The 23,307-nt window shown below is 43.9% G+C and overlaps 4 protein-coding genes and 2 long non-coding RNA genes across 21 annotated transcripts in view; 3 read left to right on the top strand and 3 right to left on the bottom strand.

Moving 5' to 3' along the window:
* disp1 (dispatched homolog 1 (Drosophila)) overlaps positions 1 to 2,684 on the top strand; it is a 120,283-nt gene extending 117,599 nt beyond the window's left edge. Inside the window, exon 11 of the mRNA XM_051960764.1 lies at positions 525 to 2,684. Within this exon, the coding sequence (XP_051816724.1) occupies positions 525 to 2,186 (1,662 nt within the window). The 3' untranslated portion in view covers positions 2,187 to 2,684. The remainder of the gene's footprint in view (positions 1 to 524) is intronic.
* Positions 2,685 to 8,204: 5,520 nt separating this feature from the next.
* Positions 8,205 to 11,699, bottom strand: LOC127530223 (toll-like receptor 5). Its single transcript, XM_051936736.1, has 2 exons — positions 11,258 to 11,699; positions 8,205 to 10,650 (listed from the first exon to the last, which is right to left on the bottom strand). Exons 1-2 carry the CDS (start codon positions 11,378 to 11,380, stop codon positions 10,405 to 10,407), a joined length of 369 nt encoding a protein of 122 aa, XP_051792696.1. The 5' UTR covers positions 11,381 to 11,699; the 3' UTR covers positions 8,205 to 10,404.
* Positions 10,473 to 13,015, top strand: LOC127530303 (uncharacterized). The gene is made up of 3 exons (XR_007936856.1): positions 10,473 to 10,587; positions 11,710 to 11,814; positions 12,006 to 13,015. It is a non-coding gene; the product is annotated as an uncharacterized LOC127530303 (long non-coding RNA).
* LOC110963978 (toll-like receptor 5) lies at positions 12,912 to 16,891 on the bottom strand. Its single transcript, XM_022212519.2, has 2 exons — positions 16,837 to 16,891; positions 12,912 to 15,347 (listed from the first exon to the last, which is right to left on the bottom strand). The coding sequence occupies exons 1-2, from the start codon at positions 16,882 to 16,884 to the stop codon at positions 12,960 to 12,962; spliced, it is 2,436 nt and encodes an 811-aa protein (XP_022068211.2). The 5' UTR covers positions 16,885 to 16,891; the 3' UTR covers positions 12,912 to 12,959.
* Positions 16,402 to 19,957, top strand: LOC127530302 (uncharacterized). Of its 16 annotated transcripts, none has more exons than XR_007936849.1 (6): positions 18,203 to 18,366; positions 18,503 to 18,638; positions 18,673 to 18,706; positions 18,741 to 18,774; positions 18,809 to 18,876; positions 18,979 to 19,956. It is a non-coding gene; the product is annotated as an uncharacterized LOC127530302 (long non-coding RNA). The 16 variants fall into 16 exon arrangements; XR_007936843.1 differs by having other exon boundaries at positions 18,945 to 19,952; XR_007936844.1 differs by lacking the exons at positions 18,673 to 18,706; positions 18,741 to 18,774 and adding an exon at positions 16,402 to 18,196 and having other exon boundaries at positions 18,231 to 18,366; positions 18,945 to 19,469.
* A 732-nt stretch (positions 19,958 to 20,689) lies between these two features.
* Positions 20,690 to 22,814, bottom strand: thbd (thrombomodulin). The gene has a single exon (XM_051960951.1). It carries the CDS (start codon positions 22,564 to 22,566, stop codon positions 20,917 to 20,919), a length of 1,650 nt encoding a protein of 549 aa, XP_051816911.1. The 5' UTR covers positions 22,567 to 22,814; the 3' UTR covers positions 20,690 to 20,916.
* Between the last annotated feature and the right edge of the window lie 493 nt (positions 22,815 to 23,307).

Below are 23,307 nucleotides of genomic sequence, written 5' to 3'. Positions count from 1 at the left end.
TTATATAATACACAGTTATAATGGCATAAATCATAAGAAGTAAAAGACTAATGTTCTGTTTCTTTGATTACTTGCTGTTATTTAGAAATAAGAATGGAATCAACAAGTACAACATTTTAAAATGTCCACATGTCAACAACCCTGAAGGAAATCTGTGGCTCTCCGTACTGCAGATATTTTACTGTTTACATTTTATATTAGTTTCTACACTTGTTTCATATCTACTCTGTGTTCAGACAAAAAATCCCTGAATTTTTGACTGTTGGTCACAGAATGTTTAGTTTTTACAGAAACTGATGCAAACTGATTATTTTTTTCAAACCAGACATAGAAGTAGAATAAAGTGGTTCTGATGAAATATCACCATTTTAAGCTCAGATATGGTTGTTGTCCAAAAGTAAATTGAACAAAATAATCAGTTTCTCTGGTTTGTAGTTGTGATAAATGTTTTTTAAACTGACCGGTTCGTGCTGGGGTTCAGAGGGTTCAGATCATTTCTGTTCCTGACGATGTTTCTGTTCCAGGTGGATGCCTGGATCACAGAGGAGCTCCGCTACGCCCCAGCAGGCCTCAGCCACGGCTGGTTCATCAGTAATCTGGAGTTCTACGACCTCCAGGACAGCCTATCAGACGGCACCCTGGTTGCCATGGCGCTATCGGTGGCCGTTGCCTTCACCGTCATGCTGCTGACCACCTGGAACGTCATCATCAGCCTGTACGCCATCCTGTCCATCGCCGGGACCATCTTTGTGACGGTGGGGTCTCTGGTGCTGCTGGGCTGGGAGCTCAACGTCTTGGAGTCCGTCACCATCTCGGTGGCGGTCGGACTGTCGGTGGACTTCGCCGTCCACTACGGCGTGGCCTACCGCCTGGCCCCGGAGCCCGACCGCGAGGGGAAGGTGATCTTCTCCCTCAGCCGGATGGGCTCTGCTATCGCCATGGCGGCGCTGACCACCTTCGTTGCCGGGGCGATGATGATGCCCTCCACCGTGCTGGCCTACACCCAGCTGGGCACCTTCATGATGCTCATCATGTGCATCAGCTGGGCCTTCGCCACCTTCTTCTTCCAGTGCATGTGCCGCTGCTTGGGGCCGCAGGGCACCTGTGGGCAGATCCCGCTGCCCAGGAAGCTGCAGTGCCAGGCCTTCACCGAGGCCACCGCCACCGGCCCCCTGCCCCAGGGCAAGAGCTCCGGTCTGGCCAAGTACCAGCTGGACGGCCGGGGCGGGGAGGTGGAGCACTACGAGCTGGAGCCTTTGGCCTCCAGTCAGAAAGCTGAAGATAAACCTGGAGGAGAGGCTGAAGGTCCTCAGCTGTATAACGGAGTCCCTCCTCACCACAACGCCTCGTTTCCTCACATCCACTATAGAAGCACCGAGACGAGCAGAAGCGGCCCGGAGAACGGCCTGGTATCCACGCTGAGCTCCCCGTCCAGGTGTCAGTACTCCCAGAACTCTACCTGTACCTGTGGAGACCCTCCTGCTGCTCACCTGCTGCAGCAGTGGACCCCCCAGGACTCCCTGTCCTGCCCCCCCACCCCTCAGCTCCTCTCAGGAACCCCCAGTAAACAGAACCTGGACCCGGTTTACGCCCACATGGAGTGTCATCTGCACTACGTCCACTGTCCCCTCACTCACTTCCACCACTGCTCTCAGGGCCGAGTCCGACCAGGCCCGGCCCACAGCTGCCACCTCAGAAAGTACTGTGTTCACGCCGCTAACCCGCCTGGACCAATCAGAGAACAGAGATCCACTAGTCCTGCTTCCAACCAGGACACCGGGTCTTCAGGACATGAAACTGTGGGAGAAGAAGTTCTTTCACATGAAACGAGTTCCTCCGGTCCTGACGACAGCCAGAACCTCAGCAGCCCGACCCAGCCTCACACTGAGCCTTCAGAGCGTCCAGAAACTCAGAGAGGGAAGAACGGCGAGCCCTGCTGTGGGGAGAATCTCGCCTCCACGGATGCTTGCTGCAAAGTCCCTGGCAACCAGGAGAAGCTCCAGAGTTTTCCCGTCACACGGGAGGAAAGTGTCAAAAAGTGCAAACAGGACTGGAACAGAGAGCGGTCGTCCTCCGCCTCCCCAGAGAAACTCTACTGCTTTAACAGGACGCTCAAAGTCAAGTGCAATTCAGCTTCAGACTTTAATGTGCCAAAAGTGAAGCCGGTGTGCCTCCGATCGCAATAAACTCCAACCTGTCCTCTGAGAGCTTATGCTGACCAGAACCTGATGAACCAGAACAAACAGAAGTCCAAAAAAACAGAAAGCTGAAGACTCATCCAGTCTGTGAGACCATACCAGGTGGTAGATGTTTGATGATAAGTGCCTCCATGTTTCAGACCCACTAACTCTGCTCTGTTTACAGTTTCTGTTCTTCACCAGATTGATTTCTGGAACACACTGAAAGCTCATCATTGTGGGAAACTCATGTTTTTATTTGAGTTTTTTTAACGCCTCCATGAACTTTCTGCTACCTGAAGTGTTTGCACCGACATCTGTGTGGTCATGTGGTGTGTTTTTGTCTGTGTGTGCTTCAGATCACATCAGCCTGAACAACAACATGCCACATTTTAAAGCTGAGAAGAACAGAAAGAGTTGTTGCATCACTTTTGTATTTGTGCTTAACTCCTCTGTGTGTTCAGGTCAGATAAAAGATGTAATCTGATTAAAACGCCTTTTTTTACAGCTTTGTCCTGCTGTTGTTTACATTCAGTCTTAAATCCTCTCCTGTTTGTCCTGTGGTACTGTCTGCTACAGCCTGAGGTTAAACCAGAATAAGCAGCAGATTTTACTACACATTATGGGATGGATCTAAAGTCCATCCACAGCATTTCTGCTCAGGAATCAGAGTTTGAGAGTCGCTCACAGAGATAAAAATCATAAAATCATTTAATAGATGGATTCAAAATTGTTCTTTATATTACTTCATTCTATTCCAGGCGTGCTGAGGCAGACGGCTTTAATTACAGGAGACGACATTCAGGCACAACGACCTCAGAAAACAACCATCAGCAGCGAGTTAAATTCAGATTTAGAATGAGATCCTCTTTTGTACCGAGTCCAGAGAAACGCTGGAACCAGATCTGCTGACTGTTCTCCGTGTTTTCTCTTTGAAATCAGATCTGTTTGCTGTGAGAAAATGAAAGAGGCCTTCTTCTGTACCTCTGGAGGTAATGGATGCCAAAACCTGATCTTAATAAATAATATTGTTAAAGTGACTCTTTCATGGAGCACCTTCTAGAACCAGGTGTTCTATAAATGAGACACTAAAACAGAAAAACTAATGAAGACAATATAAAAACAAAATGACTGACAGTAGAATTTATAAAAACTAAAACAAGCACAGTAAACTAATTAGAAGGCCTTTGGTAAAAAGAAGTTTCCAGTAAAGTTTTTAAAAGTCGCTGCGGGCTGAGATCCAGAGGTCCTCTGGGTCAATCATCTCAGATCATCTCAGATCGGCTTTAAACTTTTTTGTCCTAAACTACGGATGTTAAAAATGGTATCTGGGGAATTGCAGATTGATGCATCAAATACTAAGATAATAACGTTTAAAAACTTTGAAAAAACCTGCAGAAAGTGTGTCAGACTTTGAAATCTGATGTTTGAATGGCAGTATCTTTGAGATTATCAGAACAGCCTGAAATGCTCACACTTAATTCTCCTCTTGTCAATATCAGACAAGTAGATCAAAAATAGTTTTAAAATGGTTCTACTTTTATAAATATCCTTGTTTTATGCTGCAAAACATTACAGCAAATCAGGCAGAAACTGTTGAAATGTGATGTCCCCGTTTGTTATAAGGTTAGAGTCTGGATCAGTCAGAAAATCTAAAAATGAATCTTAAAATAACTGGAAACCAGGAAGAGAAATATAACTTAATGTTCAGAATTTCAGCATCTAAATTTCAAACATGATGTTTCTGTTGTTCCAGGTTTAGTTTGGATCTGCTGCTGTAGCTGGAGAGCATGTTGGTGGGTTTCTAACAGATGCTGAATATTTCAGAGCTGGAAGTCCAAACTGAGCCTCCCTGAGCTGCCTGCTAACAGCTGACAGCCTTCTCAGACATAATATCTTTCCTTCTTCATCCCAGCCTCTCGTCTTTCCGTCACCTGTTTGTCCAGAGGCCATCTGGGAAAAGAAGGATTCTCCAGTCGTCTTCCTGCTGCTTTTCTTTCCTCCAGAATCAGAAGTCCGGTAAGTTCTGGATCATATTGGAGTTGAGTTCTCACTGGGAGATGAAGGTGAACTGAGGTGTCTACAGGTGGCTGTTTAATAGTCTTTAAGCCTTTGGTGGAATGTTTAATACACATAGAGCTGCTTTACGTCCATCTTTGAGTAGCAGCGCTCTAAGCAGGACGTACCAGACGCTGCTCTATCAGGAACGTTTTCCAGCTCCTTCTGGGGGATGCTAAGGCCTTTCCTGGTTTCCTCCTAGTCGTCCGTAAACCTCTAAAACACCCAGAAGACATCCTAATCAGATCCCCAACCACCTCAACTAGCTCCTAGGGTTAGGTTTGTTATCCTATCAAAGCCAAGGAATGACTCCACTTCCAGCTCCTCATCCTCCCTCTGAACCCGTCCACCTACAGACCAGACTCATCTTCACTGATTATTTATCTCCAATCTAATATTTATTTCCAGTCTAATGCTTCCAGTCACTGCCCAGAGCTCATGAACAGAGGTGAGGGTTCTAATCAAGAGCTTTTCCATCTAGTTCAACCCAGTTCACCTCCAAAAAAACACTGCTGACGTCGTACCAATCTGTTTGTTCACCTGATGCTCTGATTTTCTGTCACTTGTGAACAAGAGCTCAAGAAATCAAAGTTAACACCTCCACCCCAAGAAACCTAAAGCAGCGCCTCCACCCCACGGAACCTAAGGTAGAACCTCCACCCCACCCAGAGCAGCCCATGTTCCAGGCAGAGAACCGTGGCCTTCAGCTCGAAGGTGTTGATCCTCATCGTGGTCGATTCACTCGATTGAAACTGGCCTGATGTAGGAGGAGCTTCCTGAAGCCAACAGAACCACATCAGAGGTTTCCATCCTGGACTCCTCACCGCACTTCTAGATCCTCCATGAATATCACGATCAGAAGACAACCCGATGAAGTCCCAACAACTGCTAACGGTGTACAAAGAATATGAACACGGCTCTCACCGTACGAGGACCACATGACGGTCCTGATACCCAACAGAGTCCCTAAAATTCACAGACCTCCTCCAAGTCTTCAAAACACACGTGGATGATCCATAACCTCCCAGCAGAAAGAGCTTTATTTTGTATCTCAGACAGATTTCACCTCGTGGTTGGAAGTTGTCCGTTTCAAAGTGACATCCTCGTTTCCACCACAGGCTTTGCTCATAAAACAGCAGCTAGATGGACGGGTGAAGATCAGACGCTCCTCTAGCTGGAAAACATTCCCTCTTAAAGGCAGGAAAAGTACCAGGATGCTCAGTAAGTCATCCCACCACGCCCGTCAACCCCCAAACAAACAAACAAACAAGCCCCATAAAACTCATTACAGAGTAAACCGCCTCACTGGGCCGCTGGATGTGTTGAAGGAAAGCTCTTATTCAGGCTCAGTGCTCAGCTTGTTCCTCCTGGACGTCTTTCTTCTGCTCTTAAAGATGAGTTCCTCTGAGGATCCATCCCTGTAATTATATTTGCTTAAACAGAGGTCAAATATTAGCTCTGGCCATGGGGCCGGCTTTATTACGTTTCCCTGTGCGGGAGAATCTCTGAAGCAGGAGTCTGTTCTAAGAATAATCTGCAGGCCTGAAATAACTGGGAGTTGAGAGCTGTTTACAAGGTAAGCATTTGCTTCCACTTTTCAAATTAGATTTTGGTGGAGCTGCTCGACTGCTCCAGATTTATGGGAGTGAAACAGGTTTTCCTTCTTTGCCTTCTTTTTTATTTTATTTTTATTTAGACTCGGGAATCATTGAGGGCGAACCCTCATTTGCGATGATGTCGAGCAATTCAAAAGATAACAAGTACATCAGGAAGATCAAAATACATAAATTACAAATGTACATCAAATTCAAGAAAAGTAAGTACATTCAGAACACAAAAAATCCAGCAACAGTTGTTTAAAATGTCTGATGCTAAGCAGATCTTTGATTTTTAAGGTGTTTTGCAGTTTATTCCAAGCAGATGGTGCAAAGACACTGAAGGCAGATCTGCCGAGTTCAGAATGGGCTTTTGGAGCTTGGAGAGTGAGCCAGTCACTGGAGCAGGTGTTATGAGCTCCAGAGGACCAGACTAACATTGAGGAGATGTAAGGAGGAAGCATCCCAAGAAGAGCTTTGTAAATAAACATATATGTGTGGAGGTCACGCCTCTCTGAAAGCGACGACCATCCAACCTTACTGTAAAGGATGCAGTGGTGGGTGTTGGAGGGATCTCCAGTAATAAACCTAAGAGCAGAGTGGAAAACTGCATCTAGAGGTTTCAGTGCTACAGAATTGAAGTTTCCCCCCCCAACTTCATTTCTCTTCTCAGTGGGATCCCTTAAGCTCCATTCAGAAATCCTACTGGAAAACGCATGGAAGGATTTAAAGTGTCAGAACGACACGACTCTTTGGTTCAACACTGAGATTTAAAACCTGGCTTTGAACGCTGAGGCTCAGTCAAACAGAAAATCATCTTCCTCAGACTGTTTACAGAAAGTTGGAAGCTCAGAAATGTCTGACTGTACTTCTGATTTTATACAATGGATCCAAATGAAACACATGAATTCAGTGGTGAAGACGTGTACTCCATGTTGGCCTCTCACTGCCCCTGAATTTAGAGCATTGAAGTATTTAGCTGTGAAACCATGATGTAGAATCCATTCTGAATTCAGGCAGGGACAGTTTATGTGTATAAAACCTTCATGCCCAAGATGCTTTCCATAAAACATTCAGAGTATTACAGTGAGGAGCAGGTAGTTAAAAGATATCATACAGATTTCATGCACAGAAAGAGAAAAGAAATATTTTAACCTGGATTTAAAAGTAGTGAAAGTTTAATCTCCACTGGCAGTTTGTTCCAAACAGCTAAATGCTGCTTCTCCATGTTCAGTCCGGACTCTAGTCTGGACTAGACCTGATCCTGGACTAGACCTGATCCTGGATCTAAGAGCCCTGCTGGGTTTAGATTCTCTGAACAGATCACAGATGGATTCTGGGATTTCTAAATAAAATCTATTCTGGAAGCCAGAGCAGATATTTTAGAAGAAGATTTTAGATCATTTAAAGGTTAACTTTTTAATTCCTCCATTAAATGCTCTTCATAATAAACTTTATGATTTCTAAACTGAGCAACAGTCGCTCAGTAAAATATAAGCTGGAAAAATCCTCTTTCGTTAACTCTCGACCTGCTGGTAAAGACTTTAGAGGTTAACAGAAAAGAAATCCCACAAACTGTAGAGCAGAGTGTAATAAAGCGGTCTGGACAGATGTGACAGATGTGAACGCTGAGCTCAGATTAATGGACTGTCCGCAGTGAATCAGCAGCAGGAGGCTCTAATGCTCACAACAGCTGCTCAGAAAGACTTCCTGTCCAGGAGCTTCCTGTTTTCAAATGAAAGGAAAGCGGTCGACCTTCAGTCTGATCTGACGTCCTGCAGCCGCTCAGAGGGAAGAATCGCTCAGTTTTAGTTAGAAATCAAACAAAACAACCAAAAAAAAAACAAAACATGGAGAATAATTAGAAGTTAAAAAAGTGTAAGTTTAATGAAATGAAAACAAAATGAAAATTAGATAAAGAAGTCTCATTTATGTTGGGTTTTATGAAGAAGAAAATTAAAAACTGGTGCTAAGTTTTTGTCTCTCCCTTTCACTTTATTATTCTGTTTTATAAAAATAAAAACAACTAAGAATTGAGAAAGAAAACAAGAATCATCTTTGGCAGAAGTAAAAGTTGCTTCCTTTAATAGACTACCCACTATCAGTTCTTCATTTAGCTGGACTTCTTTCAAGCAACTTTTTTCTTGAGTCCTTTTTCCAAAAACAAACAAACAAAACAAACAAAAAACATTTAGCTATTTTTATTCCTAAGGGGCAGATCAACAAAACGACTACATGGTTTCAGGTGTCGTCTTGATTTAGGAGCTGGAATCTCTGGGAAGCATCTCTTCATGATGATATTCCTGATTCAGCAGGACCAGAGCCCTGAAGAGAAACCATCAGCCTGATATGGACATCACTGGATTCTACCTGATTTACTCTGTAGGTTCTCACTGATCTCTGGATTCTACCTGATTTACTCTGTAGGTTCTCACTGATCTCTGCAGAACGGGCGCCATCAAGTGGTCAGAATGAGAAGCAAACCTTCATGCTCTTTAAACTTGTGCTTTACAGGTCTATATTTTTTAATCTAACGTGACTTTTAGACTGAACATTCACATTGGATGTTACGTTTCCATCTGATTACGTCTGTAAGCAAACACAGCAAAACAGAATTACAGCAGTTTGATCTCAAACATAAATGGAAAATAAAATCCTGAACCTCTAATGAAGCAGAACTATCAGAGCGAGTAGAGAGAACTCAGAAATATCCACAATTATAACACAGCCTATCATAAGAAAAGGAAAAACTACATTTAAATTTCAACAAAAAAATAACGAGAAAACATTTTAAAAATGGAATCGACATGTACAAAATTTTCCCTCAGCTTCCCACAGATGTTCCTAATAATGGAAACAAAGCTCTTCGTACCGCAGATGTTTGCTTACATTTGAATTTGGTTCCATATCTCCTGCCGTCTGCCTGTGAACACTGCCTGCAGTTCATCCCTGTAGTCCAACCGAGTTTATTCCACCAGACTGAGCCACTAATGGATTCACAGTTTACATCTGAGAGCACAGATTTAGAATCCTTTTCAGAATCTGGTGCAAACGGCTCATTTAAAAAGAAACATGCTAAATAAATGGATTTCTATGAAGCTGAGACTTGGTTCATTTTCCAGACAGATTGTCTCATCACCACCAGGCCACAAAGCTGAAAATCTGATCTTTTCTCCTGTTTTTACACTTTGTGGCTCTGATAAATGTCATTCTGGTGATTTTTATTTTGAAGAGAACCGTTTAAACCTGCCGGGTTTGTTTTGGGGTTCAGACCTTTTCCTTTATTAACAAAAAAGATGAACCTAAACAGCATGTTGGGAGAACTTCCTCCTGCTGAAGAACTGTTTACGAATGGTGGAAAAGTGTGTTGAGTTTTTAGGCGTGTTTAAAAAAGCAAACATTTGATCATCTGTGGAACTGTGCAGACAGACGAAGCAGAGATACTCAAACCATGAGGAAAATGAACTTTAGCCATCATTCACTGAATAAAAACATCCATAGATGTGATTTTCTACTGTGAAAGTAAGAACAATCAGAAGCTGAAGCAGAAATAACTTCTTGGAGGGCTTTTGCATCATTTCCAACAGTCTTTGTGAAATTCTTTTTAGTTCTAGATGTTTCAGGGTTTTCTTGCATACTTCCTCCTGTTTCAAACCCTCCTCCAGCATTTAATGGGGCATGTTCAGTCCATAACTTTACATTTCTTGTTTTTGGTGGATCCTCTGGTGTGTTTAGGATGAACTTCAGCTTCAGGTGGCCTCATGTTTCCTCCAAGCTGCACAGTTCATTAAATCAGACCTGCTACTTCAGACCAACTCCACCTTCATGCTTCACGGTTAATACAAGATTCTCCTCCTGAAACTCTGCATGGAACACGTTTGCTGTTCCTGAGTCCAAACATCTACGTATCTTTGAGTTATCTGTGTCTGGAGGGCATTATTCCTGAAGGTCGGCTCTTTGCCTGAAGTTTCACTGGTGAACTAGTTTGACTCTAATGTTCATTTTTGACGGCAGAAGCTTTTTCCAGACCTCCTCCCACCCAGATCACATCACTACTGATTGTAAAAACTCCACTGTTTGAAGGTTACCTGCAGACCCTGTGTAAAGCTCTGGGCTTCTTGGAGATTTCTTTTTGCATCTCAAACTGCTTTCAGGTGGTCAGTCCAAGACAAAATTGTGGATGATTTTATTTCAAAGAGTTATTTTAAAAAACTTTCTTGACTCGAGCATCTGACATTTCTTCTCTGAAGGCCTTAGAGATCTCTGCAGATGTTGGCATCATGACACCACAGAGCTTTAGAAGTTTTAGATGTTTGAATGAAAGAGGTTCCACCTGTTGTTCCTCAGGAGGTTCTAATTAATGTCAAATCATCTGGACCAACACTTTCTAATTATAATAACTGCTGCTATTCTGTCTAAATTTAAAAAGGATTATAAAATGTCCCTTCATGCCATTTCTTCACCATTTCACCGTTATTTGTCTGCACTGTTTCAAAAACTATCTTCACATCTGCTAAACGAGTCAACCTCTTCCTTTTACTCCTGATTTCAGGTTGTTTAAACACAGGAAGCGTCTACATGGCGACCGCTGCCATGTCTTCCAGCTCGATCCCGTCTTCAACACCTAGTTCTATCTCCGGCTCTGCAGGCTCAGGCTTGTCCTCCACAAACTCTTTCACCTTGATGTCTTTGAGTATCTGTGAGACGAGTCGCTCATAAAACCAGTCCAGGTCCTGAGGGTCCTCCGGCCAGACCAGGTACTCCCTCCTCTTCACAAACGCTCTGATGGCGTTGACCTTCATCAGCTGGTAGTGGGTGACCTGCTCACGTATGACGCAGAATGGAAGGTAAAGACATGAACATGTTTGGTTCAGTAAAAGCTGACAGCACCATTGTTCTGCCCTGAGTTAGAAAGTTCATTTAAATGTGTATGAAGCCTGACACCTACTGGTGAGAAGCAGGTCCAGAACTGCCCAACATCTGCTGATCTTTGGTGCTACAACGATTCTGTTTTCACATGTAGTTCATAGACTTCAAATTATGACGTTGGTTCCTTTTTAAAGCAGCTATAAAGAATATTTTTATAATAACCAGGAGTTACAGAACTGCTCATGTAAATGAAGTCACTTGTCAGCTATTAGAGGCTTTCTAACATCTTTTGGCTCATTTTTCTGGTGTTCTAACCTGTAAATTACTCTTAGCATTAGGCAGAAAAATCAGTATTTATGAGTAAAGAACCATTTGCTTCCCTCATGAGTTGGAAGAGACCAAAATTAGAACTAAAACCAGAGTGAAAACTGGACTTACATGCTGATCGACTGCTAGATAGACTGATTTACAGGTGGAATAATATTAATATCATAATAATAATAACTGCTTTGTTGCTTGTTTTTTGTTGATTGTAAAGTGAGTAAATCTTCTACACACCTTCCCAACCACCACCATGATCAGGATGTTCTTCAGCTCCTCCAGCATCCGGCCCTGAGCCAGACTGAACGCCTCCAAACACCAGCCATCTGAAAGAGTCACATTGTTCTGAGAAGACTTCATTCGTTTTACAATCAGAGGGTCATTATGGCCACGGTGTGAGCTACATTAGCATACTGTGAAGAATATTCCTCTAAAGGAGGACCACAAAACGTCCAATCCAACCCTCCATCTGCTTCAAATGTGATCAGAAAGCCTGTAAGGAGACGACATGAGTTTCCTGTTTGTTGTTTGTTTACTGTGAATATGTTGCTAGCAGAGAATTAGCTTAGCATTAAGGAAAAACGCTCTGTCCAAAGGCAAACCAATATCAGAGAAATGATAGGTAGAAAGAAATATTCTGGGATAGTGTTTAGTAAAGGTTAAACAGATGAGAAGAATCTTTTTTCTAGTTTCCAGACAGAGACAGGCGAGCTAATGAGAATGGAAAATGAAGCCAACACAGAAGATCCAAGAACTGCAGTTCCTGGAGTGGCCACTTGGAGCAGGTTACAAAAGTGAGTCAACCCTCATAGACCCCCATGTTAAACTGAACAGCAGACATGCTCGTAGACTGGTAAATAAGGTTTTTAGTATCTATAGTTACGTTTCCCATTCATAACAGCTTTACAGACAGTTGTTTTTAAACTCATCATTAAAACTGTATTAAAGCTTAAAGTTTCCTATAATTGATTGTGTGCCCACTCAGAAGGTTGGCGTCTCGGATGGTCCATGGTCCTTCTCAGCTCCACCTCTTTGGTTATTTTTGGATTAGCTCAAGACAGATGCAACCATCACCACCCTGGGCTTCAAAACCTTTCTCCAGGACCCCTCTGAGTGACACTGAAGGGTTTGTCCATCTTTATATATGGTAAGTAGCTGTTTTATTACTGTTTCCAGTCTGTAGTTAAGCTAAGCTAACCAGTGGCTAGGTGTTAAATTGGTGTTTTGGTGTGGTTTCTAACCACTAGAGCTGCAACTATTGTTTTCATTTTTGATTCATCTACTTCAGTAGAAGCCAACTGGACTTGTCTTGTAGGATCTTAAAGACTTGAAGATGCTTTATTTCTGTGAACATAAGAAGCCTGTAGGATGAGTGGGCACATGAAGTCCAGTTTTATCTACTGAAGCTCTTAGAATCACCATGATGTGAATGACTGAAAATCTAAACGGACATAATCTGCTTATTATTTTTTTCAATTAATCTGTGAGTTGTTTGTCTGTAAAATGTCAGAAAATGGGGATAAATGTTGACCAGTGCTTTCCAAAGCCCAAGATGACCTCCTCAGATGTCTACAACCCAAAAGTTATGGTCCGTGCATGAAGTATAATTCGTTGTTGTTGCTCACACTGTACAAAGAGTTTCTTTTAATGTAGGAGGAAAGAAATGTGGGAAAGACCTGGAATCAAAGGAACTGAACTTTTGTCTTTTCTTTTAAAAAGTGACATGAACCAAATAATCGTTTTTCAAAAAGTTGATAAAAATCAAATCAATCGAAAAGTTGTTAGAACTTATAAATACGATGTCAGATGGTCCTAGGATAAATCACTGTAAGGTGATCAGTTAAACCAGACCACTGAGTAACATCAAAACCAACAGGAAGGTGTTTAGGTACCCAGAGATCATTTGGTGCTGAAATGGTTTTGATCTTCTTATCGCACTCTAAGTGGCATTTTTCCTACAATGTAAAAACCTTTTTTTTTGAAAGAAATAAAATCTCATCCACCTCCATCCGTTACTAGAAAAGGAAATGAGACCAACTGTACCTTTGATGAACTGCCTGGAGACGATGCACACCGTCTTCCTGCTGTCCCAGATGGCGTCTCTGATGTTTGAGAGATGATCTTCACCTGGCAGGAAGTCTCTGGCCTCGAAACAACAGCGGAAGATGTTCTCCTCTGAAAACTGGTTGTCCAGCTTCTTCAGCAAAGCCTCCTCCACCCAGCTGTAGTCGCTGTTGGTGAAGCAGAGGAAGGCGTCGTACTGCATCTCATTCTCTGGAGGCGTTGGTTTTGGGCCCTCGATGACCTTCCCGACAATCTTTTTGTAGATGATAAAAATGTGGCCTCTGAGTCGGGCATAAGCGATCCCGCTGAGGAGGACACTTGTGATGAGGAGGACAGAAAAGATGAACAGAGCAAACTTCAGATCTTTGACGGCATTTTCGTCATCTTGTTCACACGGTTCGACAATCCGTGAATAATTGTGAAGAGGACTGTTGTGGACATCAGCTGGAAACTCACATCTGAAGTCTTCAGTAGGGCTTATGAAGGTAACATTCGTCACGTTCAGCCACGTCAGGAAGCCGTACAGGTTGCAGTCACAGTGGAAACGATTTTCTGAAAGCCTGAGGAAGGTGAGAGACCTGAAAGTCATAGGATCTGGTGACACTAGGAAGTTGTTGGAGAGGTCCAGTTGTTTCAGGCTGACTGGAAAAACATCTGTCTGCAGATAGGTCAAGGCATTATATGAAAGGTCCATGTCTATGATGGAGCTGAGGCCACTGAAAACCCCTGGTGGGAGAGCTACCAGTGAATTAAAGCTGATATTTAGACCAAGGAGGTTCTCTAGATGATCAAACAGATGGAGGCACATCCCCTGTGCCCAAATGATCTGCAGGGAACTGTCATGAAGATCCAACACTTCCAAACTATTACTATGAAGCATCGTAATGTTTTTAGACAGAGTGCACCACTTGATGAAGTTGCCACCGAAGAGTAATGTCTTGAGACCTTTGAAATGAGTTAAAATGATGTAAACATCCTCCAAGTCTGTTAGTCTGTTGTCTGTGACGTCCACATAGGTACTGCTACCGCCCAGTTTAGCGATATTATAGACTGAACTCAACTTGTTATCACCCAAAGTAAGATATTCTACGTTTGGCAGCGTCGCAGGAAAACCCAGGTCTCGCAGTGAGTTTCCTGTCAGAAATAAACCTCGTAATCTGGGAAGTTTGCTGAAAGCGTCGTATCCCAACACACCGATGTGATTATAAGACAAATCCAACACCCTGAGCTCTGTCAGATTTATGAATGTATGAGAATAGATTTTTCCCAGGAGGTTGAAGGACAGGTTGAGCATTCGTAAATGATCCTGAAGCCCATCAAAGGCATTTGGGTTAATCTGATTTATTTTGTTTTGGGAAATGTCAATAATTGTTGCATTTTTCAGAGGACTAAAAACAGCATTCTGTAGACTAAATATAAAGTTTTTAGACAGATCTAAAGTGTGAATAGTGCTGCTGTTGAGGCCTTCAAATGTGCTTTTATCTGGATCAGGGATGTTGTTATGGGAAAACCCTCGACCGATGTGTCCAGAGTATTTAAGATGAGCAATCGGAGTCCCCCGAATTGCTTTGAAAAACTGTGTTATTTGCTGTTTGTTCATCCCATTGTCGGATAAGTCCAGGATATTAAAGGCAATCCCTTTAAAAGGGTTTCCACACCTGAGCCAGTCTTCACTGGGTGTTTTGAATAATTTGTTGGATGTTAAATTTAGATATGTAAAATATTTCCCCTTAAAACCAACGAGATCGCCCTCACACAACTTCTCAATCTGATTCAGTTTGAGGTTTAGCCTCGTGAACCGTGTGAGGTTTGAAAAGAACAAACCCGGCTGGAGTCTCACGATATGATTCCCAAACAGATCCAGCATTTCTAAGGACTGAAGTGGCTGCAGGAAGCTGTCGGCCAGGATGGCATCTGTCAACCCGCAATAATCCAGAAACAGAGACTGTAAATTGTTCAGTCCTGCAAATGCTCTTGGGTCCAGCTGAAGGCCGGTATTACTCCCTAGGACCAAGTATGTCAGGTTTCTCTGCTGGAGGAAAGCGTCGTTCCTTATGATGAGCTTTACTTTCTGATTGCCCAGATCCAAGTGTTGCAGTTCAGCAAAGTCCCTGAGGGAGGCGCTGCTGAGCTCTCTGATGTAGTTCTGGTCCAGAAAGAGGTGGGTGATGTCCGAGGGCAGAGCAGGAACCCGGTAGAACCACTGTCCACTGCAGAGAGCCTTCTGTCCATTCAGGATGCATGATCGGTAGCATGTCGCCACCTGCAGGCAGAAGATTACATTTATTCTGTAAATTAAAAAAAAAAAAAAACACCAAAGAGTTCATCAGTTTTCCTGCTGAGGAGTCCAGTGGGAACAGCTTCTCATTCAGGGGTTTTCTTTTTTATTTCTACTGTTTTTTACAGTGTAGAATGAAACTGCATTATGTAATTGTAATTAAATGTGAGGCATATTTCACATTTTACATTTTTCACAGTAATCACCTTCTACTTTGATGGCAGATTCCCTTCATTCACTCCACCAGCTTTCTAAGTTCAACATCAAATGTCTTGAAGGCATATAAATGAACATACTGAGCTCTCATTGGCTATTTTTCCTTCTCTCTGCATTTCAACTCATCCAAACCATCTCCGTTGAGTTTAGGTTCTTTGACTTGTGCCGAACGTTGTCATTCTGCATCTCAGTCAAACAACCCTGGAGATTATTGATTCATTGTCCTGTTAAATCACAATCTAGCTCAAAGACGGGACGGTGTGGCAGCCATGATGGTTGAGTGTTGCTTTAAATTCCAATTAAATCTCCTCCAGTGTCTCCAGTAAAACTCCCATAAAACTATCTGATCTCTTCCGTGCTTCATGGTGGAAACCACACATGTCCATCCCATCCAGTACCAGGCCTCATGCAGATACCACAGCAGGAGCCAAACATCTCACATTTGAACTCACCAAAATCTAATGTAATTTCCTTGTTGTTCTTCTTTATCTGCTGGTTGAGCTGTGAGAATCACTGATGTGAATTCTAATCTACTGAACACGTGGTCTTCCTTCCTTGGAGTGGAAGCCATGGAAGCTAGCATCAGCATTTTATGTCCTTTAAACTTAAAGAAACTCTCAAAGTTCTTGAACTTTACCAGACTGACCTTCATGTCTTCGAGCAACGATGAGCTGTTGTTTCTGCCCTAGTATAGTTCACTTAATTATCTGAATACGACTGGTCCCTGAAGTCATTTTTCTTTGAAACTATTTATTTTCACTTTAGCTGAACAATAGCCAAGTGACATTTATGCACATTTACTTCATAAAGAACAAAAAAGCCCAGCGTGAATCCATTTCCTTTGATTATAAGTTACAGGAAGTTTGACCCTAAGTGTCACTACTGGTCCCTACTGCTGGGTTTTTCTCCTAGTTTTTAGTCTTTAGTTCAGCTAACCAAATCAGGCAACATCTTTACATTCTTAAATATTTGCTTTCTGGTATTTTTTTCTTTAGTTTTACCTTTAATGATAAGAACGGTGGAGAGGGAAAGACAGAGCTGCATAAAATGACGGATTAATATTTACCTGCAGACATGAGAGTGGGACCAATATTCTCGTCTGATTCACAGTAAGAAACTGAATAAACACATTTGAAAACTGAAGAACTCCCAAAATACCAAAGCTTTACTTCTAACCTCTGAGGTTCTATCTGTCAGGGTCGAGTAAAACAAAGTATAACTAACTGGTTCTAAGGAGGATTTTATAGAATAAACGTACCTGCAGGTAGAAACCAGCACCAAGCAGCTGTAGGACCAGCAGCCACATCCTGCCTCCTCTGAAAAGGACAAAGAGAACGTTTTAAAAGCCAAGAAGATGTAATATTGTTCCACTGGTTCCTCAGCAGTAATATCAGGGATGTGAGCACTCAGTGGAAAAAGATGAAGCTGTCCGTCTGTTTGCTTTGGTTCAGTGTTCGTTAGTTTGTTCGTTACAGTCATTCAGTATGAGCTCAGATCATAAAGGTCCGTTTATGAAGCAGACTTGTTTGCTGTGAGCTTATAACTGGAATTGTTCCTTATAGCAGAGATCATTGCTGCTGCCACACTGGATGCATTTATTATTACCTGTAAACAGCACAAGACTAAGTTTGGCTTCTTTACAGTTAAACGATGAGGGACGGTCCATAGATTACAGCTGATGAATCATGGGAGGACATTTTGATTAGTTCGGTCTCTAAAAACCCACGTTAACGTCTTCTGGGCCTTTGAATTACTCAGTTTAAAAATATGGAAAAAATGACCACAGGTAGAAGTCAAGTTGGAGGAAATAAATGTCAGATGAGGTGATTAATGGGAGTAAAAGCTGAATATTAAATCTGTTGCATCAGCTATACCTTAATATATTAAATCTTTTTAGGGCTGAATTATTTACTGAAATGTTACTGAAATCACAGTAGAGTTGTGAAGAAGTTCACGGTCCAAGTTCCAGGAGCTGCATTTCTTTTTTAATAACGTGCCACAACAAACCATTAGAGCTTCTAGAAATGATCTTCTCCTGATATAAGGAAATATAGTTTTAGATGTAAGGTTTGAAAGAAACCACAGTAAACATCACACTGTTCTTCTGTTTTTTTCAATGTAAAATCGATCAAAAATGACCATTCCCTCTAAAGTCATGAATCATATTTCTGTTAAAAAATGCCAATATGTTGGTTTGTCTACAAACTTAAAGGAGGTGCAGCGTATAATAGAAGTGAATTCACCTGTAGGACGACTTAAATGTCCAAGGATTTAATATTATACTACCTCTCAATAACTGCAGGATTTCTAAGCTGATGAGTAAAATATTTTGCGTTTTATGGACATTCAAAAACAGATACGTTAGAAAGACTATTTAAAAAAATACAACTGCAAAGAAGAAACTCAGTGCAACAAACTTCCATCACTGTGGTTCTAAAACCAGCTGCTGGGTCAATCTGTCTGCATCATGGTCCAAATGGAAAAGAAGTGAAGAGAGGAAGAGAAACATCTGACTGAGACCTAAACATGATGCATTAAAGGCAGGAAGATCAGTGAGCAGCTAAAAACCAGAAGTAACCAGGAGGTCTAGAAGGAGTCATAGTTCCACTGATCAGGAGGTCTAGAAGGAGTCATAGTACCACTAATCAGGAGGTCTAGAAGGAGTCATAGTTCCACTGATCAGGAGGTCTAGAAGGAGTCATAGTTCCACTAATCAGGAGGTCTAGAAGGAGTCATAGTTCCACTAATCAGGAGGTCTAGAAGGAGTCATAGTTCCACTAATCAGGAGGTCTAGAAGGAGTCATAGTACCACTGATCAGGAGGTCTAGAAGGAGTCATAGTACGACTAATCAGGAGGTCTAGAAGGAGTCATAGTTCCACTAATCAGGAGGTCTAGAAGGAGTCATAGTACCAGTAATCAGGAGGTCTAGAAGGAGTCATAGTTCCACTGATCAGGAGGTCTAGAAGGAGTCATAGTTCCACTAATCAGGAGGTCTAGAAGGAGTCATAGTTCCACTAATCAGGAGGTCTAGAAGGAGTCATAGTTCCACTAATCAGGAGGTCTAGAAGGAGTCATAGTAGCACTAATCAGGAGGTCTAGAAGGAGTCATAGTTCCACTGATCAGGAGGTCTAGAAGGAGTCATAGTACCAGTAATCAGGAGGTCTAGAAGGAGTCATAGTTCCACTGATCAGGAGGTCTAGAAGGAGTCATAGTAGCACTAATCAGGAGGTCTAGAAGGAGTCATAGTTCCACTGATCAGGAGGTCTAGAAGGAGTCATAGTTCCACTGATCAGGAGGTCTAGAAGGAGTCATAGTAGCACTGATCAGGAGGTCTAGAAGGAGTCATAGTACCACTGATCAGGAGGTCTAGAAGGAGTCATAGTTCCACTGATCAGGAGGTCTAGAAGGAGTCATAGTTCCACTGATCAGGAGGTCTAGAAGGAGTCATAGTACCAGTAATCAGGAGGTCTAGAAGGAGTCATAGTAGCACTGATCAGAGCTGCAGTGGTCGTCCTTCTAAAAAGATGCCAGCTACTTTCAGTCCAGCTAAAGCGGTTGAGGATTGCCTCATTGGTTATCAGTGACGGCTCAGAGAGGGTGAAGGACATCCAGTAACATCAACAGCATCAAACACCTTGACCTGCTCTACAGCGTAAAGCTGCAACATTAAACCTTTGAAGGACATGAAATGAAGCCTGATGAATACTGAGAGCACAAACAAGTTGATTTTAGTTGCACTGAACTCTTACTGGGGGATATGTTGTCTGAAATAAATCTGCTCATTTTATTTTAAGTAACAGCAAACACAGTGTTTAAGTTAGTACTGCAGTAACTCATAATGCAGCTGACGTGTGTGTGTAATATGTAAATACTGTTAGAATAAACAGAGTGTATTAAAAAGGTTTAAATCTGATTCTACTCTATTATTCACTGTTGCACTGCCACATCTCTCCTGGATCTTTAAAGGAAGGACCATAGATCAGCTGTAGGGAAGGAGTTTCTAGAACTTCTTCCACCATGAAGCTGTTTTGGTTGTTTTTTTTGTTTTGTTTTCTTTACAGCTGAAGTGACCCAGTTCTAACAGTGTGAGTAAGCAGAACTCATGTTTTATTGGATTTAGATCAATTCTGGTCCATGTTGGCCATCCGAGGGTTAAAGAAACCGAAAAATGAAGTGAGTTGCTCTTTAAATGCACAGTTTGAGGACAGAGGAGAGATCTTACCTGCAGCTGGAAACGTCCTCAGGGTCTGCTGTGCTAAAGGTTGAAGCTTCCTGCTGTCAGACGGCCTCTTATTGATTTTCTACCAGTCTGACAACACGCACTAATGTCACAATTTCCCTCATGAACACAAATCTGCCTCTTTTCCCGTTTCCTCATTTAAAGCACTGATTGCACGATTTCTTTCAGTCTGTTGCTTCGCAGCTCGTCTTTGACCTCATTTAGCACCGACTGTTTTCCAAGCCTGATATAAAAAAGGTTTGAAATAAATATATTCCAATGTAGAATATCCGAAATGCTTCAATATTTTTCAAAATATGAAATCAGTTCAAATAATTATATGAATTGGTGTGTGTTCTTCTTTCTACCAAATTATTTCTGTTTTTCCTCAGATTGATCCTTTGAAGGAGGAGTCAGCGACCGGATGAAACATCTCAACCTGCAGCTTTATTTTCATAAAGCTGCAGGTTTTCTATCCATGCGGCATAAATAATAATCTCCTCTGTAATAATAAATCAGTCACAGGGACAGTTAGAAGCACAACAAGTGGTTTTCTTTCATTTATTCAGTAAACTTTGGTGTATTTGTTGGATTTGTTTCACTAACATTAGAAATATGAAGTTTCAGGTTGTTGTGGCATTAATGTATTGAATGACACGTTTTATTTGTGGTTCTGTTTGGTAAATTATTGATTCCTGTATTGTCCTGATCATGGCCTTCTGAAGCTTCATTATTGAGATTAATCATGTTTTGAAGCTCACGTTGGATCTGGTTCCGGTCTGTCCTCCTGCAGTTCGTTGTTCTGTCCACATGGTGGCGCAGTCAGACTGTCTGTGTAGCAGAGGGAGGCCTGGAGGGCCTCTAAAGCAGAAAACAGGAAAACAGACATCTTCATTTCATTTAGATAATTTATTCAGATCCCAGCACACTTTAAGAAAGTTCTTTTCATTTAATCTGTTGTTTAAAAGCTTCCAGAGAGAAAAACTAAAGATGGTTTCTGTAGAATATTTCTGTTTTCTGGTGGGTTATAGAGGTCTAGAGGCTTCATCTCTAGAGTTTTTCTGTCTCTACATTCACGTGTCGTCCTTAAACTTTGTGTCTTTTACACTTTCCTCCTCTAATAAGCTCTACTGTCCACCTGATGGAGGCCGTGAGCTTCCTCCTCTGAGGCCTTCAGGTCTCCAGAGTTCTCCATCTTCTCCCTGCGGCTGCAGAAGTAGTGACCCAGGAGGACCAGCAGCAGGGTGGAGGCGGCGGTGCAGACTATGATGGCCACTAGGCCGCCCCCCGACACCCCGGACGGCCGCCTGGTGGGACCCGGGAACGGCAGCGGGAGGTCGGTGGGTCCGTCTGGAGCTGCGGTCATCCCGGAACCCTCCGGTCCTCCGTCAGAGTCCTCATCGTCGGTCTTTACGCACCGGAACTCATCCACGAGGGAGTATCCGGGGGAGCACGCGCACACGTAGCTGCCGAAGGTGTTGGAGCAGAGCTGGTCGCAGTAGGAGAAGGAGCACTCATCCATGTCGATGCAGAACACGTCTGTGCCCCTCTCCTCGGAGATGTAGCCCTCCGGACAGAAGCACTGGTAGCGGTCGTTGGGGTCGCACTCCGCCGCGCACTCCTCCTGTCCGCAGTAGCGCGTGCACGTGCTGGGTTCGTGCGGGTTCTGCCGGTATCCGTCATAGCAGGAACACCTGTAGCTTCCAGGAGTGTTCGTGCACATGTGCTCACACGGCGCCGACACGCACTCGTCCTCGTCCACGCACAGCGAGCCGCTCTTCTTGTATCCAACCGCGCACACGCACTGGAACCCGCCCGGCGTGTTCACGCACATGAAGTTGTCCCCGGGACACTGCCGCTGGTCGCTGCAGTCGTTGAAGTCCACGCACGACCTTCCGTCCGCGGCCAGCTGGAAGCCCTGGTCACACGTGCACGCGTACGAGCCTTCCTCCCGGTAGCAGACGTGCTGGCAGCGCAGGGCCGTGCACGGGTCGTCGGCGACGTGCTCCTCACAGGTGAGTCTGTTGTGCGGGTTGAGGGTCCGACCCTCCGGGCAGTAGCAGGACGGGTCCTGGTTCGGGTCTTCGGCGCACCGGAACTCACAGCCGCCCTCCATGATCTCACAGTTCCACGGAGCCTCCAGCCAGCGCTCAGAGAAGCACAAGAACTTCTGCTCAGAGGGGAACCGGACCGCGGTGCTTCCAGGAGGCAGAGACAGCAGATCCTCTCCTCCGAACCCCAGCGGGGTCCGGTAGGTCACGGACTGTCCCGGTTCTGCTGCCAGAGTTCCGCACATGTCATTAAAGCTCTTCTCACACAGGAACCCGGCCGCGCGCTCCCCGCACGGATCCTGGATCCATTTCAGGTCGTTCTCCTGAGAAACCGACACGCAGCGAGCGGAGGAGCAGCTGCTGTCGGAACCGGGCAGCCAGTTGGAGAAGTCGCTCTCGGTGTCGTCGGTGATCCACTGGAAGCCTCTCAGCGCCGCCGCTTCTTCTGGGCAGCCGGTGGGTCGGTGTAAACCGATCCAGAACCTCCCGGTGAAGTTTCCTAGAAGGAGGGCCAGAATATCATGGGACACGGAGGAGCGCACTGTCATCAGGTGACCTCTGCGGTCTCCGCATTCCTGCCGCGCGGTTCTGAAGCTGCTGGGATCCCGGAACACCGTGAAGCACTGGTTCCCGATGCAGTAGCCGCTGTCCGGACTCAGCCCTCCGGCTGCCCCCGCCAGGAAGACCCCCAGAGCCAGCAGCAGCCACGGAGTCATGCTGTGTCCGTCTGGGTTCTCAGTCGTGCGTGTTTGTGCGCGTATTTATAACCTCTGACTCCATGTTAGAGCCCGGAGGAAGGAAGTCTCTCTGCTGCTGTCTGTCCTCCACTCCGCTCTTCAGCTCGGAGGACCACATCCCCAAATTACGCACGGCTTTTACGCGCCTACGCACCAAAGCTGCGCGCACGCAGGCGGGCTTTTCCTCAGCAGAAGCCCCTCCCAGATCCAGATCCAGATCCAGCCAACAGAAACCTCTCAGTCCTTCATGAGAGTTTAAAAGTTTAACTTTTTTTTTTTTAAAGATATTTTCTGCTTTTAAACCCACAAAATAATGTGAGACAAAAACAAAATGCAGAATTACAGAAAAGTGTTCTTGTTTTTCACCATTTATGAAGATAAATATTGAGCTTTACTGTACGAGATATGCTGCACAGTGGGGTAGTGGTTAGCACTGTCGCCTTGCAGCAAGAAGATCCCGGTTCAAATCCCGGCCTGGGATCTTTCTGCATGGAGTTTGCATGTTCTCCCTGTGCATGCGTGGGTTTTCTCCGGGTACTCCGGCTTCCTCCCACAGTCCAAAAACATGCTGAGGTTAATTGGTTACTCTAAATTGTCCGTAGGTGTGAATGTGAGTGTGATTGTGTGTCTGTATATGTAGCCCTGTGACAGACTGGTGACCTGTCCAGGGTGTCCCCTGCCTTCACCCGAGTCAGCTGGGATAGACTCCAGCACCCCCCA

The sequence above is a fragment of the Acanthochromis polyacanthus genome, chromosome 16, assembly GCF_021347895.1.
Source record: "Acanthochromis polyacanthus isolate Apoly-LR-REF ecotype Palm Island chromosome 16, KAUST_Apoly_ChrSc, whole genome shotgun sequence".
NCBI classification, from domain to species: domain Eukaryota; kingdom Metazoa; phylum Chordata; class Actinopteri; family Pomacentridae; genus Acanthochromis; species Acanthochromis polyacanthus.
The sequence above is the reverse complement of the archived record's forward strand: the minus strand, read 5'-3'. Positions and strand labels throughout refer to the sequence as shown.